At 39.5% G+C, this 18,803-nt stretch overlaps 1 protein-coding gene across 1 annotated transcript in view; it reads left to right on the plus strand.

Moving 5' to 3' along the window:
* Positions 1–18,755, plus strand: part of MAP3K15 (mitogen-activated protein kinase kinase kinase 15) — an 80,689-nt gene extending 61,934 nt beyond the window's left edge. The window contains exons 16-30 of the mRNA XM_084201243.1: positions 943–1,076; positions 1,699–1,826; positions 3,548–3,678; positions 3,983–4,088; positions 6,429–6,586; positions 9,731–9,914; positions 11,575–11,752; positions 12,426–12,600; positions 14,309–14,494; positions 14,887–14,992; positions 16,151–16,361; positions 17,206–17,318; positions 17,466–17,563; positions 17,665–17,741; positions 18,241–18,755. Coding sequence (XP_084057369.1) covers positions 943–1,076; positions 1,699–1,826; positions 3,548–3,678; positions 3,983–4,088; positions 6,429–6,586; positions 9,731–9,914; positions 11,575–11,752; positions 12,426–12,600; positions 14,309–14,494; positions 14,887–14,992; positions 16,151–16,361; positions 17,206–17,318; positions 17,466–17,563; positions 17,665–17,741; positions 18,241–18,355 — 2,100 coding nt within the window. The 3' untranslated portion in view covers positions 18,356–18,755. The remainder of the gene's footprint in view (positions 1–942; positions 1,077–1,698; positions 1,827–3,547; positions 3,679–3,982; positions 4,089–6,428; positions 6,587–9,730; positions 9,915–11,574; positions 11,753–12,425; positions 12,601–14,308; positions 14,495–14,886; positions 14,993–16,150; positions 16,362–17,205; positions 17,319–17,465; positions 17,564–17,664; positions 17,742–18,240) is intronic.
* The last annotated feature ends 48 nt before the right edge of the window (positions 18,756–18,803 follow it).

An 18,803-nucleotide genomic window follows, 5' to 3' on the forward strand; every position in this document is an offset into this window, starting at 1 on the left:
ATTGACAGAAAAGTCAGTAGTTATGGCCATTTTAAAAAGTTTTGTTGTTTTTGTAATAGAGAAATCACATGAGGCCACAGAGAATACCCTGCAGTTTTCCCATATGGGACATCCTCTTGGATGTGGGAAGATAGTAGGGGAGAGCTGTGTACTCCTGACAATATCTGAAACTATGAAATTGTCTAGTTCCTTTCATCCTTCATAAGTTCCCTGATTTGAATCAGGAATGTGCTGTTAAACCCAACTTCCATAAGAAATTTGGTTTTATATAGTGTCTGGGGTATGCTTTCATTGCGTATCATTCACTCCTTCAGAGTAGGAGGGTTCTGTCACAAGGTCACTATATGAGGTTCTGTAAATTAGTGTAACTTTACTGAAGTCAGTGAACCAACATTGAGTTATTCAGCTGGAAATACAACCCAGCACGTTTCAGCAGCAGTGGAAACCACCATTATATTAAAAAACAATTTGTTGACAAGATGAACATTTTTTCTGCCCTTTGGAAAAATCTCATGGTGGGAGGGGATGTTCCAGGGTGACTATAAGGTCCAGTTACTTTTATCTATTCATTAAACCACTGATTTCAAAATTTTAGGTTATGTTCCATATATTTACATGTTCTGAAGGCTCTGTCAGCAGTTCTTAGAGACAATACATGAATGCGTCCTTTTGACAGCAATGTTTCATTGAATTTGGTTTATTGGTATGGTCCCTGTTTGGATGAATTCATCTTTCTCAAAGCTGGTTAAGGAAGATTGTATTACAAAGGAAGTAAGATGGAAATTTTACAAGTTGTGTAAAGCACAAGGCTGGTGGATAACCTGCTCTCCTACAGCTGCACTGCAGCAACACCTTTGCTAAACTGGCATTAAGGCTCTCTGTAATGTCAAGTGTTAGTGATAACAATTTCTGTGCTGCTTTGTTTATCTTTTCTGCTTGCAGTATGAATATGATTATGATGAGAATGGTGAAAGGGTAGTTCTAGGGAAAGGTACTTATGGAATAGTTTATGCTGGAAGAGACCTTAGCAACCAGGTCCGAATAGCCATCAAAGAAATACCTGAGAGAGACAGCAGGTAAGACCTAGTTCATTGTTATGTACACACTGTGAACAAAAATGCAGTTGTTTTTTGGAAATTTGGCTCTTCTTAGCTTGTGTTTCTGTGTGGTTAGTTTATAAAATGCCAGTATACTGAAATTCAATTACTATTTCCTCCTACTATCCAAAAGTACCTTTTTGAGAATAGAGATTTTGTATTTTTTGGGAAAATATATGATATATATCATAAATATGACAGTTCAATAATTAGTATGTGTATCTTACATTCCAGGAGGCATTGGTTTTAGGTTGCAGTTGTATGTCATTTGTATTCTTTTTGAGGAGGGTGAAAAGCATGAGAGGAGCTCTGGAATCAAAGACAGTGCTATGTATTGATACAGAAAACACATATAAATTCTTGGAGGGCATGTTTCTCCACCAGAGTTCCTCTGAGATCTGTCTCTGTACTTTTTTGGAATAGGCAGTGAATGATGCTGCATTTTAAGGTTGTGGATGAGATGTTTGCTGAGAATTGGAGTGGTATCCCTAAGATCCATTCTGTAATCAAACTAGCATTTAAGCATAGCCTAGAACCTTTTCCTGCATGATGAAATAATCCTTTGTTCTTTTTTTTTTTTTTTTTTAATTTTTTTTAATAGGTATTCTCAACCTCTTCATGAAGAGATAGCACTGCACAAATATTTAAAGCATCGGAACATTGTCCAGTATCTTGGATCTGTTTCAGAAAATGGGTACATTAAGATTTTTATGGAGCAGGTGCCAGGAGGTTTGTATCATGCTGAGTTTGGTCTGCCAGAGGAAAATTATTTGGGACTCCAAACTGAATGAAAGTCAGTAGATAAGCACTTAATGTGTTTGTGCCCTCTGTATGGCTTGTCTGTTGGGACGTTAACTGTATAAGTCCTTTTTCTCGTAGAAAGAGTAAATTTGAAGAGTATAGGTCCCAGTAGCCTCTCCCCTTTCTATACTAAACCTAGAGAGAAGTCATTAAAAGTATTTTGTTTCAAATACGCATGTATTAAAAAATAGTGGAGTTAGAGCTGTATAGTCCATTGAGCTCAAGTGTCTGAATGATGACTGGAGCTTTCAGTGTAAGTTTCTCTTTGAGCAGCAGCACTGATAGAACAATTAAGTACTGTTATTTAACTGCTGTGTACAAAGGACTGCTATTCCCTAGGTAGATTAGAGATTAAAGTGAAATGTGTTCCTTGCTCATAATTTCCAGTTTCACTCTTCTAGCCTTCTCTGCTGGAGGAAGAGGATGTGAAATCTCTTTGTAACCTCTCTACCTTGTTTCCATCTCCATTTTGCTATTTACTCTTCAGTATCAAGGATGTGTCAGAACAAGTGTTAGATTTTGCATTCATTTAATTTGCAAAGTAAAAACAGAAATAAGAAAAATGGGGTAAAGTTCAGCTTTTCTAAGAAAGGTCCAGACAAACATTCAAAGTGTAATTAAATGCATCCAGGGCATTTATGGATGTAGGGAAATTATTTAGTTTTTGAATCTTCGTGACCTTGTCACCTGACAGCTGAGACACTTTGACCTACATGACTCATGCAGATGTGATGAAATTATACCAACACTTGCACTTGTTTTCCCACACTTGTTCACAGTGTCAGTTGGTGTTGTTTCCTGTTCATATATGCACAGTAAAGTGTGCTGTGATTAGTTGCTAATGGCAAGATATCACTGAACCAATTTAGATATTTTAAACTCTGTAGCAAGTCCTAAAAAGGAACCAGCTGTTCAGATTATATGAGAGTCTTTGAGGAAACTTACTTTAGAAAGCTGTCTGTTCTTTAGCTGATTTTTTCTGGCCTTAAGTAGATCTACTGTACTTAGTTTATTTTGTGCTGAATAAGTAAAACTGTTCTTTATTTTGCCCCATGATTTAAATATTTCTGTTCTTTAAAGATTAGTTTTATTAGAATTGGGGATGTGTAGATAGCCCATCTCCTACTCTGAACATCCATCCAGGGTTTTTTTTCCAAGAGCTCTCTTTCCTGTCTCTGAATATTGCCAGAAGTTGATGCCATATTTGTAAAGAGACGGCTCTTTCTGATATAGATTCTACCCTCCCTGCCTCAAGAAAATCAGCTTGTCTTTGCAGATACCTGTGGTTCATGAGATGCAATGTACAGCATGGTAGAGTGCTACCTAAGGTCCTTGTTTCATTATGGGCTACATTGCTGCTAGTTGTAGTCTCAGCAGTTGTTGCAGTGGAGTGAGGGGGATGAATCCAGCTCTGTCAGAACGTTTATTCTGTTGTGGGAGTAGAACCTGACCTGGCAAATAAGAAATAATCAGTCCAGAGTAGCAGCAAATTATTTGCTATGCGTGATCTAGCAAGAATTTGGCTTAATCATAGGTACTGCTTTTCTTTTATATTAGGATGTTGAGCAAAGTCTTTATCCAGACTTACATGTTTCTTGTTAATTTGGGGATTTGTTATCTTGATACATTTTCTTCTTAAACTCCTGTAGGGAGCCTCTCAGCTCTCTTAAGATCTAAGTGGGGCCCGATGAAAGAGCCTACAATTAAATTTTACACCAAGCAGATTCTGGAAGGCCTGAAGTATCTCCATGAGAACCAGATTGTACACAGAGATATAAAGGTAACTTTTCCTTTTGTGTGTCTTGTTGGATTTGCTTTTTTCCTTCACTTCAGTTAGTTTTGCTTTAAGATGAAGTAGAATTTTTGCTAGGATTTCATGGAAGCTGAAAACAAAAGGAAGGCATAAATCACCTCCTTCTCCTGGTGCTCCTGGAATATTGCTTTGTAGAAAGGTGTATGACAAAGATAAGTGCAAACTTGAAGGAGTATTGAGATTGAGAATCCGTATTTTTCTGTCTCCCCCTCCCTGTTCGCTGCCTCCTTCCCTCTCTCCTTCCCCTCCTTCCCTCTCCTATCCAAAACAGGGGGACAATGTTCTGGTGAACACCTACAGTGGCGTGGTTAAGATATCAGATTTTGGTACTTCCAAACGGCTGGCAGGAATCAATCCATGCACTGAAACCTTTACAGGTAAGATTAATCTAGCAGGGTGTATACGGGTTTTCATGGCAGGTTTAGCATTCGAGCCAAGAAGCTCTTTGGCTTAGTGATGAAAACAGTATTGGGTCTCTGCAGGGCAGAGTAAATGGGAGTGTGATCACCATAAACATAGGCTTGATAGCTTTCTTGACTTTTTTTTTTAAATTTGACTCTCTTCTGTTTTACTTTTTGGGGGTAAAAGTTTTTCTTCAATGTGTTCCTTAAGTAGCAATTGATTGTTGCAATTAGATCTGGAAACACTTGAATTTAGCAACTTTTTCATTTAACAGTCTTGGTATTAGTAACTTAACACTTGCACACTTTCTAGATGTATGTTTAAAAGTGCGGAAAACCAAACTCAAAATTATGAACACTTTAAGTTTTGAGGTATTAATTATAAAACCCAACCAACTGGAAAACTACAGTAAAAAGAACAGTTTACTGGAAGATTTTAGGCTGATGTGTTACAGAATAGCTTTCAATACAACAAGGTTTTAAAGACTTGTAATATTCAGGGAAAACAAAAATTGCTGAGCAAAAGGGCAAACTCCACATTAAAAAATGAATACATGATCACATAGTTTCTGTGATCAGTGGATGTGGTTATCATGGTGGTTTTACTTGTTATATGGCTTTATGCAAAGGCTGATATCACATGCCTCTTACTTGCCTGCAGTTTAAGTAAATGGTACACAGACAAAGCCATTAGTCATGGATGGCTTCAGAGTGGAAGACAAAAGATAACAAACTACGCTTAAGTGAAAATCAAGACTCTCTGGTGGCATGTCTGCAGCTCCTCCAGCTTTCTTACAAAAGAAGCCATGCAAATAAAATTAAGGTTCTGAAGTAACTTACCTTTCTCAGTTATTTTACTCATTATCCCTTTATTACTCATTATCATTCTCTTTGCCTGTATTTTACATGCTGCTCAGTGACTTCTTTAGCAACTGATTGTCAGTAGGGATGATACATGGAGAAATGATATCTTAATAAAAGGAGGTAACTCTTTCCTTGTGCCCTTCTTTCTTCTCTTGCAAATTTTCAGCCCGGTTTGTGCCTTTGAGATGTAATTTGCCATGTGAATAAATACTTAAAATTATAATTTTGGATTTAAATCAGTAAGCAAGTAGCTATACCCTAGAGGACCATAAAAGGTCTCCAGAAATTTGGTTTTGTTCTGTAAAGCAGTACATAAGCCCTAGATTGTAGGCATTATGTAATACAATCACATGGTTTGAAGAACAAGGCTTCTGATGGTTTAAACATTACATTCCTCCATTCAAGAGACAGAGCCTGAGGGCAAAGCTGTGGCTTGAACTTTCATTCTGCAGCAGTCACATTCAGTGAGCATATGATACCCTTTTATCTTCACCTTATGTCCATTACTTGATAGTTCCCAGCTCTATGGCAGTATAGTTTTATTGCATTCTGAAGAACAAAAATAATTTAACTTAAAGATGTCGTAACAGAGCTGATAGAAATTCAGGTGGAGAAAGAACTGTAGTGTTCAAAACACTCTGAGGATATAGAGGTTTCTGCTGATGGTGGTGTGGACTCTTCCTCTAAAGACCTCATTAGCTGTGTTAGTGAATGGTTCAATAACAGGGATACCAAATAGATCATCTTCTATTTAATTTTTTACTGTACTGTTCTTTATCAGTATTATTACTAGTATTACACTCACGTTTTCTACAGGCAGGATCTTATTTTGTCAATCTGTATAACTTTAGAAACTCTAACCAGTTGGTTTGTTGGGTTGGATTTTTGTTTATTAGTTTTTTGTTTGTTTGGGTTTTTTTTTCTTTTTCTAACCTTGGATGTCAGAAATCCCAAGCACATCCAAGGCATCCTGGAATTCTAGACAAACGATGATGAGTTGCCTTAGTTATTGCCCTGCATTTGCAAAACTAGCTTTTTTTCAAACTAACTGTTTGAAATTCCCTGTCACTAGTTTTCTCGTTATTAGGGTAAAATATGAAAAATTATTCTCATGAAGACTATCTGTCACTTCTCAGATTTTGCCATCTCTTACATGCATAATCTTTAAAAGTTGGTGTCTGCAAAAATTTTATATAATTTTATTTTCTGGGGAAGCTATTGGATTATGTAGTGTATAGACTTTCAGCATTTGAAACCTTGTGTTAGAAAGGAGGGGCAGAAAGATAGTTTTATAAAACGATGCTATAATAACTTTTTGTCCAGTTTTCAGTGCTGATATGGGAGATAAGGTATTTGGCTATATAGGTTGCATTTCACAATTTTTGGCTTGCTGAGTGTTGTGTTAATAAGAATGAAGAATGTACACTTGGCTGCTCTTTTTGTCCTGACCAGGAACTTTGCAGTACATGGCTCCAGAAATCATCGATAAAGGACCACGAGGATATGGTGCTCCTGCTGACATCTGGTCCCTGGGCTGTACCATTATTGAGATGGCAACAGGCAAACCTCCATTTCATGAACTAGGGGAGCCTCAAGCTGCAATGTTTAAAGTAAATACAGCTTTTTTGCCTTAGAGTTGATGAATTGTCGATTTTGGCTAAATTTCATAATATTAATTGGTAATAACGTTGTCTTACGTGGATTGTTTTGCAGAAAGCCATAGTCTGACCTGTGTTTTTAACTCTTGCTCAGAGATCCTTCCTTTCTCTAAGCTGTATTGCTCTAGGGGGTGATCAGTTATTTTTGTGCTGGAAATAGGTCATGACTCAGAGCAGCAATCTGAAAAATGAGTGAAGGCTTATGAAAACTAATATCCTCTGTGTTACTTTTTTCATCTCCTGCTCTTGGTTTATGATTTCCTTCTTGTAATCAGTCTCCCCAGTAATGACAAACAAGTTATTTCTGCTCCTTTAAGTAATTTTTGTAAGCTTCCATCCCAAAGCAGAATGTTTTAAAGGCCCAATCTCTGCAACAGGTATGCAGGAAGATGTGTTGGAAAAGGGCAGGGGAATAGTTCTCCAGGATTTCCAGCTTGTATTAAAGGAGTAAAATACTCTGTATTTTGCATTCCAAGTCCTTCAGTTCATAGCTACCGCCTCAGTAAGCTGTTGTCTCTATAACATTGTCTCTCTTAGTGTATCTGTTTTCAAAGCAAAAATTAACACTTGAGAATCCTTCAAATAGTTTTGATAATATTTTTTTTTGAAAAATTACTTGTTCTATCTCTGTAACTAACAGGAGTGTAACAACTATGATGTTTCAAATAAGTAGACTGAAAATTTTTGGTTCTTCCATTGGCTTGCAGTAGACCTTTAGTAAAGCACTAAAGTTTTCAGTTGTGCTTGAGAACTCTCATTCTTCTAGTGGGGAAAATACCCCATCCATAACTCAGCAAACTGCTTTAAATTACCAATGCTGTAATTTTTTCATATATCTTGTTGAAAGCCCCTAGGAGCTTAGTATCATCATTAATGCAACCATGGTGGCAAAATCAAGTCTTTATCAATAGGTACAGAAATCTGGGCTGCAATTCAGCATGACATGTAATGTCATACATCATACTAGGCCTGTGAGTTGTCCCATGAACCACTGCTGAAAGGCAAAAAAGGGATGATTTTGGGTTTTGAAACACTTATTTCAGTGGTATAACAGGTCACCTTGGTGCTGTCAACTTGGGGTGTACCTCAAAAGAAGCTGCCTGGGTGAACGTGGTTTGGCTCACTAAAGCTCTCTTGAGGGAGCCATGGAAAGAGACTATTTTCCACATCACTGTAAATGTCAGCTACAATTCTGTTGGCAGATGCCTTTTAACCTTATGTACCTGGCATGTAGTTGAGACTGCTCAGTGAGTTACATATCTTATTTTTCAGAACAGTTTATTGAAAGTTTTTAGCATTCTTATTGCAGACTGTGTTAATATACATTTAGTTTTGGTTTTGTTTCCTGTTTCTTGGCGCTGCTGGGACCTGTTTGAAATTGTGTCTTGCTAGGCACCGTAGGTTGCAAACCATGTTTTCTTTTCCTGTGTTATGAAAGTAAGCAAGCTGGAAACTGGATTTGAAACAGGCTGGCTGGGCGAACATGTAACAAGAAGTATGTAAGACTTGGAATATTGAACTTTTGAGGCCTCCACCTCCACACATGAATGCTGTGTTGTGCTTAGGGCAGGTGAGGAGAGGGAAGGTTGAAGTCTCCCTGTGAAGTCACTTTAGAAATTGCAAAGAGTTGGGTAAAGCAGAGAAAAGGGGCAAGTGAACCAAGAACTGGATAGGTCCTGGCTGGGTGTGCATTGCATAGTGTTTATTCTATGAGCACAGAATGTGTGCATCTGTGTCTGTGTGAAAAGAGTGCAAAGAAATGGCATTCAGCTGAGACCAGGTACACTAGGGCTGCCATAGAATTTGCAGGTGGTTGTGACAAAACTTACTCCCCTTGAGCAACAGAGATTAAGGTAAGATCAGAGACATGCTTTCAAACTTCTTGGCCCTGGTTTAAAATTTTCCTTGATTTTTTCTTAGTGCATAAGGGTGAAACCTGGCACCAGAGTGCTGCCAGTTTATGACACTGAGTCTTGAATGTGCTCGGGTCATGGTTTGGAAGGCCCAATTAGCATTCTATTACTGCACTGTCATTCAAACAGAAGCAGGACTGCTCAGCATTTTTTCCTTCAGCTTGCATTCAAGCTGAACCAGAATTGTGAGCACTTAATAGTGCCACAGTGCGTTAATGCAGCTCTGTAATGAGATTATTTGAAAGCAGATGGCACTTAACTGCTGGGCTGCTGTCTCCCTTGTGGATACTACCTTTGTGCTTGTTCTCCAGGATGTGTTTTGTGTAAAGATGCTGAGACTACAAACCATAATCTCTCCAGACAGGTGCATACAGTGCACAAAGGTTATAACAGCTCTGGCTTCCAAACAGTTCTGCCAGATTGACATTAGAGAATAAGAAGGCAGCAAGGAGCTGGAAAAATCACTGGGGAGCAACCTGTAAAAGCACGTTTTTCATTACTTAAAGACAGAGTCTTAAAAGAGACTCTTTTAAGTAATGACTTAAAATAAGAGTCATTACTTAAAGAATGGTTTAACAAGGATCTTGTTAAACCTTTGGACATCCTGTGATTTTTAATTAAATAACATTGAAAGACTCGGGAACACATCTGGCCCGAGAGGGGGGATGGTGGCAAGGTCTGGCAAGGTCAGTGTGCATATTTGTGTGAGGAAATTTGTCAGTGGCAGGAGCAGAAAAGGTGTAGCCCCAGGCTGTTGGTGCTAGAGGAGGAAATTATTGCTGTTCTTTGGCATGAATATGCTGGAGGAGTCAGCAATTGAGAGACACAGCTCTGAGCAGGGGTGATGGGAAACCTGTGCAATAGCTGGGTGGGTTTGTGGCTGGTTGGAGAACGAGTATCTGAAGCACTTGGTGTTGATAATGCCCAGATAACAAGATTGGCTGAAAGAAGATGATTATATACATCCATAGCTTGACATTTATGCAATATCACATGGATGTTTACACCATGTTTGCCATAAAATAAAACAGGATTAGAACTTCACTGCTTTTTGTGGGACCTCGATCACTCCTTTTCTGCAAGAGTCAGGAGACGTGTGAGCGACTGTGTTATAAGAGCTTTGGCCCATGGTGTCCTTGAAGTTGTTTCATAAAAATAATTAGTATTTGTGTTTTACTTGCAGGTTGGGATGTTTAAGATTCATCCTGAAATTCCAGAATCAGTGTCTGCTGAAACAAAGGCCTTCATTTTGCTCTGTTTTGAACCTGATCCTAGTAAACGTGTTACAGCATCTGATTTGCTCAGAGATTCTTTCCTGAAGCAAGTGAACAAGGGCAAGAAAAGCAAAATTGCATTCAAGCCTTCAGGTAAGGAATTATCAGCCAAATTCAAGTCAACATCATCATTAAGTGTTGCATAAAAGATTGGAATCATTAAGAACTTTCTATTGCAAAGGACATTTATTGTGCCAGGAAACAGCAGGAACTCAGCTATTAAAAATGTCTGTGATTTTTGATTATACGTATTTAAATTTAATAATTCCAAGAAAATAAAGTGCCTTGCTTATTTTGTATTTTGCTTGCCGAAACCTCCCAAGGTCATTTTTCCTCTCCCCAGAAATAAATGCCTCATTTGTAGTAAATTAAAATTAGAAGAGTTACATTTGACAAAGACTTTCCAAAGCAGTTCTGCATTTTAGATTTGCAATTATATACACTTCAGAAGTCTCAGTTTCATAGAGTTTGACACCTGAAAATGTGGGTCTATTAGGTGTTTGGGTCAGCATTTTCAAACTTCATACATAACACTGAGATTTGGCCCAAAGGTGCTGAAGTAGCTATCTAATGTGTTGTTTGGTTTTATCTGCATAGCATGATTCTTCTTTCCTCCCCCCCAAATATATCAGCCACTTGCTCAGTGATAAGATAGGGAACCTTAATATAGACCTGCCAAATAAATCATATGAAGGAACGGTCTGTTTCAAAACAGGGAAAGCCATTGGTCTTCCTGCTCCTTTCACCTGTCTGCACACACACACACTCCCAATGCAAATTAAAGTTCTTCCAATTTTTCAGCCCTTACTCTTGGGACAGCAGCTCTCAATTTTCTGTCCTACTGAGATGCCTTGCACCGGCTTTCATGAGGTGGCATACATTGTTTCATTTCTGTGACTGTTTAACCTCAGCCATTTGAACATCAGTCATGTGCCATGGAGTATGTCAGAGCTTTCTGAACAACTTTCAGCTTCTAGCTCTCTTCCTTCCCTCACCTCCAAGAATTTGTAGTGACAAGCATCAAAAACTTTTGTCATGTTTTATCTCCATGGATGTGTTCACCATGGGTTGAGAGAACTTCTTTACCTTTGTTGCCACACAGCTGCAAACTGGCAACCAGGATTACAGTAAACTCTCAACATCTGGGATGGTTTGGTTTTTTGTTTTGTTTTGTTTTTAATTTTTTCTTATTTTTAAGATGAATTGGAAAGGGAGAGGAGATTTCCTTCAAGCCAGTGCTGAGAGGAAGGATCCTTGCTAAGGGCAGGGGCACATGTGAGTGAGGCAGATATCTCAGGTATGGAGAGGGCAATTTGGTGCCCATTAAAGGCATTAAAGGCGAGGAGGGCATGTAGTGGAGTGGTCTCTGCTTAGAGAGATGGCTGTGGTGGAGTAGCATATGAACTTCTTGGTTCATTTCAGGCTCTTTAAACTGCTCATACCCATTTGAGCCACTTTGTGGGGCCAGCACCAAGGGGGATTGTGTGTATGTGTGAGAGAGGATAACAAAATAGCATTTCCTGTGAGTACCTGTGCTGGCTTTGGGTTTAGCAGGTAACTTGTTAAAACCTTTTATTGCATGTTCATTCAATTATTTTGAAGTGTGTTACTGCTTTTTATCAACAAGGTTACTTCTCCCTCAGCCATTTTGCAAAATGAGGTCTTGAAGTCAGTGAAGATGATCACAGCTGTTGAAAGCATGTTGCCCTTTTTGGCCTAGTTCTGTCACACATTTTACCATGTCTGTTCTTAGATTATACTCGGAACACATCCCTGCCACTGCCCATCCATGGGGAACAGGCTGGCAGTAGCAGCAGTGAGCATGGCTCTGTTTCACCAGACTCTGATGCACAGCATGAGGTGTTTTTCGAAAGGCCAAAGAGATCCATTTCAGAGATTCACTCAAAGCATCCTATTTCTCATTTACTAAGGTAAAATATTTGCTTCTCACTTGACACCCTTGAGGGATTCTGTGGGTGTAATTCACATGTTATTTTATCTGATGGCAATTTTTTCACATAACGGTTAGGTAATCACATGTGTTAATCAGTAAGTTGCATAGACAGATTACCAGTTAATGGAAACATTGTCTATATTTAATAATGAACAATCATTCCTCTCCTTTAAGGTTTCCATGTACTTTTACACTTTTCTTCCTCCAGTGAGTAAATGTCAGTGGTCTTATTGATTGAGTGGATATGGATTTAGGAGTTAAGTGAGGATTTGACCCTTCCATGTACTTATGACAAAATGGGCAGCAGAAATGCAGTTCTGCTTCTCCCAAAGTGCAAAGCAATACTTTCAAATGAGTATGTTACAGTATAGGCCCAGAAAAAGATGAGTGGTTTCAGCTTTCCTCCCCAAAGCTGACATTAATGCCAGCTACATAGCAGGGGGAAATGGGCCATGTGGGTTTTGAGTCAGCAGAGGATCTGAGCCATCTTCTGTCTCAAAATTAGCATTTACCCATCTGATCATTCTGCTGCTGTAGTTTGAAATGAGTTTTTAACCCCAGAAGTGTCCTTGCTCCCTTCTGGCAGTCCTGGTGCCTTGCTAATGCTGAGGTCTCTCTTGTGCCTGTGCTGTGCTGGGTGGCTGCCGCAGCGTCCCTGATGAGGGCTCGGCCTCGGAGGACAGGAGCGCCTCGCCCTCCGTGGAGGACAAGGATTCCGGGCTGTTCCTGCTGCGCAAGGACAGCGAGCGCCGAGCAATCCTCTATAAAATCCTTAAGGAAGAGCAGGATAAAGTTGCTTCCAATTTGCAGGAGTGTATTGCACAGGTAATTGCACTTCAGCTCACTTTTTCCTGTGTCAAAGGAAAACAATAAGCTAAGTCATACTATTCCTTTTCTGAAAATGAATAAATGAATGTGTTTGGATTGTTCCTTCTGGGTATCTTTAATCTCTGAGACCTGTAACTGTGTGAGCTATTTGCTGTTGTGTGAATGGGTAGCAAACACCACCTTTTGGCTGCTAATGGGCTCTTGGGTTTATATGAGGGAGAGGTTTGGGCATTTGATGTGGGATTGCAGAGGGCTGAGGTTGGTGGGTTGGGTGGTTTTGATGTTTTCTTTTATTTTGGCTTTCAAGGATGTGGAGCTAAAACACCACATAGTAATAGGTATATTCTGCTTTAAATGCAGAGACCTGATTAACAATTTTTAAGAAAACGTTTGTTAACTAGGTGCCAAGATCACAGTACGTGAATCTTAAGAAAGCTAAGGTATATTTTCTGAAGAGGGGAAGGTTGGGTGGGAAGGTTTAGTTACTGTAAAGAGGAGCAAGAAAAAAATCATAGAATGGTTAATGCACAACCAAACTTTGCCACGCATCTGTAACAGCCTTTCCTTCTTAATGTCTACTTGTGATGAGCCTCTCTGGTGAATCTGACTTCTGCTCATACCCTTGTCAGTGATTTTTGGGCAATCTCCAGCACACTTTTTCATGACACTCTCCCATCATTCATTCTTACTAAAGCTATGTTTTTTCACATGGTCTGCACTCCCAGAAAGGGGAGTGGGCTGACTCTTGGTGTGGTGTCCCCAGCCAGCTGTTGACATTTGTGACTCGGCTGCCAAGCTCTGCTTCTCTGTGGTCAGCTCTGCACAGCCCAAGGTTTGCTGCTGTCTGTGCTCCCTTCCACAGCAAACTGCACCACAGTGGCTCCTGTAGGGCTCTACAGACCACAAACTCAGGCTGGGGAAGCAACTGGGATACATTTCTGCTCTTAGCTTAAACTGCAAAGCAGCTGATAGCCTTACAAACAATTAAAATTCAGAGTCAGAAATAATCAGGGCTCCCAGCATTTTCCGCAATGAAGGATTATTTAGTAGCAGCAAGTCCTGGCTCAGACTCCAGCTGTTTTGTAGCACTGCTGTAATCATCTCTTTTTCATAATTTATCTACTAGTCCCTTTACCTTTTAATTACAGAGGTTGTTCTTACAGACATTTGGATGGCTTTAACTGTGGGAGTTATGGACTGAAAATCATAAAATAAACACTGTTGAATCACTGTGCCATTTTAGACCCTTTTTTAACTTGGGGTAAATGCATAGATAAGCATACTTTTTTTCCTAAGGAAATCAAATATCTGCATGATTAGAGAGAAATCCAGATTGAGAAAGGATAGTACCTAAAAAAATTGGGTGTCTTAGCAACTCATTTTGCTGTTTTTATGGAGGAGAGATGCCCTCTGCAGTACATTGCAGGAATGCAATGTAATTTGGATATAATTTGGAACCTCTTCCCTTTGAGACAGCCACAGTAGCAGTAGATTTGCAGGTTTTTTTTGAGAATAGAAATTACTTTTGTTTTTTTAAAGAAAAAATAAAAACTAGAGACTTTGCAGAAACAAAACTTTTTGTGATTCTGTTCATCAATGTGAAATATACAGAAGAACTATGTAACCCTAAGAATATTAATGCTACTAAATAGATATTTAATGACTCTGGGATTCATTTGATATACATTCATTATCTTTTCTCCAGAGCTCTGAAGAACTGCAACTTTCAGTGGACCACATCAAGCAGATTATTGGGATTTTAAGGGACTTCATACACTCTCCTGAGCAGAGAGTGATGGCTTCTACAATATCCAAGTTGAAAATGGATTTAGACTTTGACAGCACTTCCATCAATCAGATTCACCTGGTGCTGTTTGGATTCCAGGATGCAGTGAGTTCCTTTCCTGGAGTAGAGGCAGAGGAAGGGTTTAGGTTGGAAGAGACCTTAAAGATCATCCATTTTCAAACCCCCTTCCATGGGCAGAGGCACCTTCCGCTATATGAGGTTGCTCCTGAACAAAGCTCATGCCAGGGGTTTGCAGCTTCTCTACTGTTCCTCAGTCCCCTCCCTCCTTGTACTGTAGAAGAGTTTGAATGTCCCAGTCTGGTTTGAAATGGTTTGAAAGCTGTAGCCTAAAACTGTCAAATCTGTTGTTTAGACTTTGAAAGTTGGAATGCAGTGCTGCATTCAGTTTTTGACATGTAAAGCTTATTATGACTATTGGAAAATAAGATTCTTTTTCCTAAGGTGTGAGCAAATGGTGTTTGCTGCTACTTTTACAGGTGAACAAAGTGTTAAGAAATCACTTAATAAGACCCCATTGGATGTTTGCAATGGATAACATCATCCGCCGTGCAGTCCAAGCAGCAGTCACTATTCTTATTCCAGGTAAATCAAAGCAGCTGAAAATAATCCTTTTTTTAAAAAAGGAGGTGTTCTGCATATCAAAGAGCTGTAGCAAATGGAGCAGTTCAGATGTTTACTCTTTCAGCATGCCATTAACTGCACCCCATGTGCCACTCCTCAAAAGACATGGGGGTCAGAGTGTTGCAGAGAAAGAAGTGTTGATCTGGAGGATTAATGCTGTACTTGCAGTACAAAAGCATATAATGAGGAGATAACCAGTGGTTCTGCACACCCAGTGTGATCCAAACATGACAAAAAAAGGCAAATTAAATTCAGTCCAAGCTGGAGATTTTCTAGTGAAAATTATTCTATATACATTAATGACATCCAGGATGGTTAACACTGCACAGGTCTGGATATGTGTTCTGAAAAATTATTAATGAGCTATTGAGCAGATGTGTAGAAGGGAGTGCATCAATATGAGCAAGAGGATGATTCTGGCCCATAGATGGACAATAGGGAAAACCACCAGGAAGATAAATGTCTGAGTACTGTCTAGGAATGAGTTAAGTTGGAAATATTTAAATAGTTTCATAACTGTTTAAAATGCTGAGCACCTCTTCCACTATAGGAATGTTCTGAGAGACTTAGTAACAGTGAGCCCTTTCAGTCCAAAGTTGCCATGGCCTTTAAAGCCAAATTGGCCAAATTTTTTAGGACTTTGTACAAGAAAAATTGCAGCTGTTCTTTGGTAATAAGGGTAGCCACCTGCAGCAAGTTCTGAGAAGTGGGGCTAGAAATTCTCCCAGGAGAAGAGGAATGCTTTGTACACTCTTTGGCCCAGGGCATTAGGGAAAATCACTATTTTTTTTCTCTTACTATTTAGGAAAAATGCAAGCTTTCAGGGGCTTCTCCTTAGCATATTGTATTGACTGTCTTATTACTCATCTCGTGATAGTTGTCCCCCTTACAACTATGACCTACAGTTCTACCTTTGCTGGTGCATTGCTCATTCTAGAACCAGTGCCAGAGAGCCTGTGCTCCAGCTCACACAAGGCTTCACTACCCCCCTGCTCAGTGTTGCAATAAAGCACATTATGCAAAGTCTTCCCCACCCACAGTAGTGAAGAAAAAACTGCACAACCTCTGAAGACAGAATCACCAAAATAATCTTGTTTTCCCCCTCTTTCTTTTCACCAGAGCTTCGCACTCACTTTGAGCCAGCATCAGAAGCTGAAGGTGGGGACAAAGACGCTGATGAAATGGAGCAGAGTTTCCAGCCCTCTGAACAAAATGGGGCTGAGGACGCTGCCATCACATCAGGGGTCAGCAGCCTCAGTTCTGAGGTGTCACACAAGGCTCAGCAACAGCTCAGCCAGGAGCTGGGTAGACTTAAACACGACACCTTAAGGTAAATCTCCTGAAAAGGCTCTGCATGTATGTTCAGGCAATCTTTGAAAAGCTCTCAGAGCGTGCTTTCTACACTGATGGGTACATACTTACCCATAGTACTGCTCATCTATTGCCTTGCAATAAAGCCTTCCAGGAACATAAGTGGATTTGGAATACCCTGGCAGTACAGTATGGCAACTGAACATCATTCAGTACAGCTTTTGTTTCTAATTATTCTATTAATTGCAGAATGTCACATTGGATTTCTATAGTGAAGTAATTAGGTTTGTGTAACTGTGCCAGTTTCCTTCCTACTCCTTGGATGCCCCCTGACTTGGTGTCAGTGCCTCAAAGCTGTTCCTGCAAGAAAAGGCCAGAGGAGCTCTGTCCTGGCTCATGGGACAGACTGGCCTCTAATTTGCACCAGCAGAGCTCAGCAGAGCCCTGCCCTGTTTCTCATGAGTTACCTGTGTAGGGTGCTGCCAGTGTGTCAACAGCTGAAGTTCCCATTCTTCTTTATGCATGTGATTTAAGTCCGTGACCACTAAGTCTTGGTAAAATATCAGCGTTACATTGTTCAGTAGTAAATTACAATATAAAGGCAGCAACTCTGCCTAGGGAGGCTGCAAAACAGTAGGAACAGAATTTATGAGCTATTTACTAAATTCTGCAGGTGAAAGCCTTCAAGTGGCACCCCTGAGTCTCAGACAACCAAAATGAAATCTCTAAGCCATTAGAGATGTTACTTATGGCAGTACCCCTCACAAATGCCTCTGTCCTATGGTACTCATTAAAAATGATATTTTTTTCAGTTAGATTTATACTCAGTGTGGTTATGTTTGATCTTTCTTATATTCTACAAGGCTTTTGGAAAATCTCGTTCAGAAGGAGAAAGAGTATCAGACCCTCTTACGACAATCTTTGGAGCAGAAGACTCAGGAATTAAAATTGCTTCAATTAAATCTTAAGCCCAAAGGTATGAGGAGACACTGCAGTTACACAAAAACATATGAGATCATGTGTTTGTTGAATGGATGCAAAACCATATAGCTTAAGCTTCAGTTACCTAAAAACCACTTTTGCCCTAGTATTGAGGTGTATTAACTTTTGTTGTCTTTTAAAGATTCCCAGCAGTCTGCAGCAACTTTTAGTGAGAATGCAGACCCTGAGCTCATGAACTGGCTAAAACAACAAGGAGCAGACTTGGATACTATTAAGAGGGTAAAAATAAATGGCATTTTAAAAACCCCATAATTTTAGTAATAATTAGCAGTTTGGTTTCAAAGAAGGAATATTTATTTATGAATAAATTTGCCTTTTAGTTTGCTGAAGAAGATTACACACTAAGTGCTGTCCTTAATGATATGACCAAAGATGACTTGTGGTATCTTCAGCTGCGGTAAGAAAATACTTTTTAGTTCATTCTTAAGAGCTTAATTAATGTATTTTGTTAAAAACCTTTTAGAGTTTGGTTATTTAAATAGGTCAGTGACAGTTCAGGGTCAATTGCCATCAGCTTCCTCTCAGATTTCCTGATAAAAGTTTTCATGACTGACACAACTACACCAAGGATGCTTTGAGCCATTTGCATTGGCATTTATCCAGGTTGGGACCTGTTTTTGCACCCTTCACAATGAAATCATATGAAAATAATTAATATGTAAACATACGAAAAACAGGCATAAATCCTTTCTTTTTCCTACCCATTGATTCAGGTCCTTTTCTCATCATTCTGTTAACCCCTGTCTGAACTGGAAGAAGTTTTAGCTATAACTGTAACAGTGTAGTTTGTCACAACCCATCTATCCTTGGGACTTCTCAGTTTTACTTCTTGCTCAGTTTAAGGCAGTGGAGATGAGGGAGCTCTCCCTAACTGTTCTCCATTTCCCTTCATGCAGGGGTGGTCTTCGCTGCAGAATCTGGAATGCAATCCTGAACCACCGACAAACATCTGGCAAGACCTCAGTGCAGGTCAATGCTTTGGAAGAACACAAAATGGGAATAAGCAAATGAAACACATTCCCAGCACTTAAACTGTTAGATGTATATATTTATATGTACAGTGGCCTTGCAGGTTTTGCACAGTTATGTAGCTTGTTTGACCATCGGTGTAATACACAGTGAATAGTAACAGCTTTTAAGTCGGTGTCAATGCATGTAAGTTATTTATGAAAAGACTAAAGCATACAATGCCTGTCGATGTAATACAAAACATTAGCAGAGAAAAAAAAACACCTGAATTGGCTTCAGCACTGTGAAAACTGTGAACTTAAAATGTGTTACTTCTGCTGGCTGATGGTTTGAGCAGGGAGGGGATATGCTAGGGCATGTCACCTCGTTGTAGATGGATTTATACAGCTTTTTGTATTAAAGCTACTCTCACTGAACTACTGAGAAAAAGCCTGGCATGTTTTCATTTAGTGACTTTGCTGCAGCAACACCAGAGCACGTAAATTATATT

This window comes from Fringilla coelebs (assembly GCF_963513975.1).
Source record: "Fringilla coelebs genome assembly, chromosome: 2".
Classification (NCBI taxonomy): domain Eukaryota; kingdom Metazoa; phylum Chordata; class Aves; order Passeriformes; family Fringillidae; genus Fringilla; species Fringilla coelebs.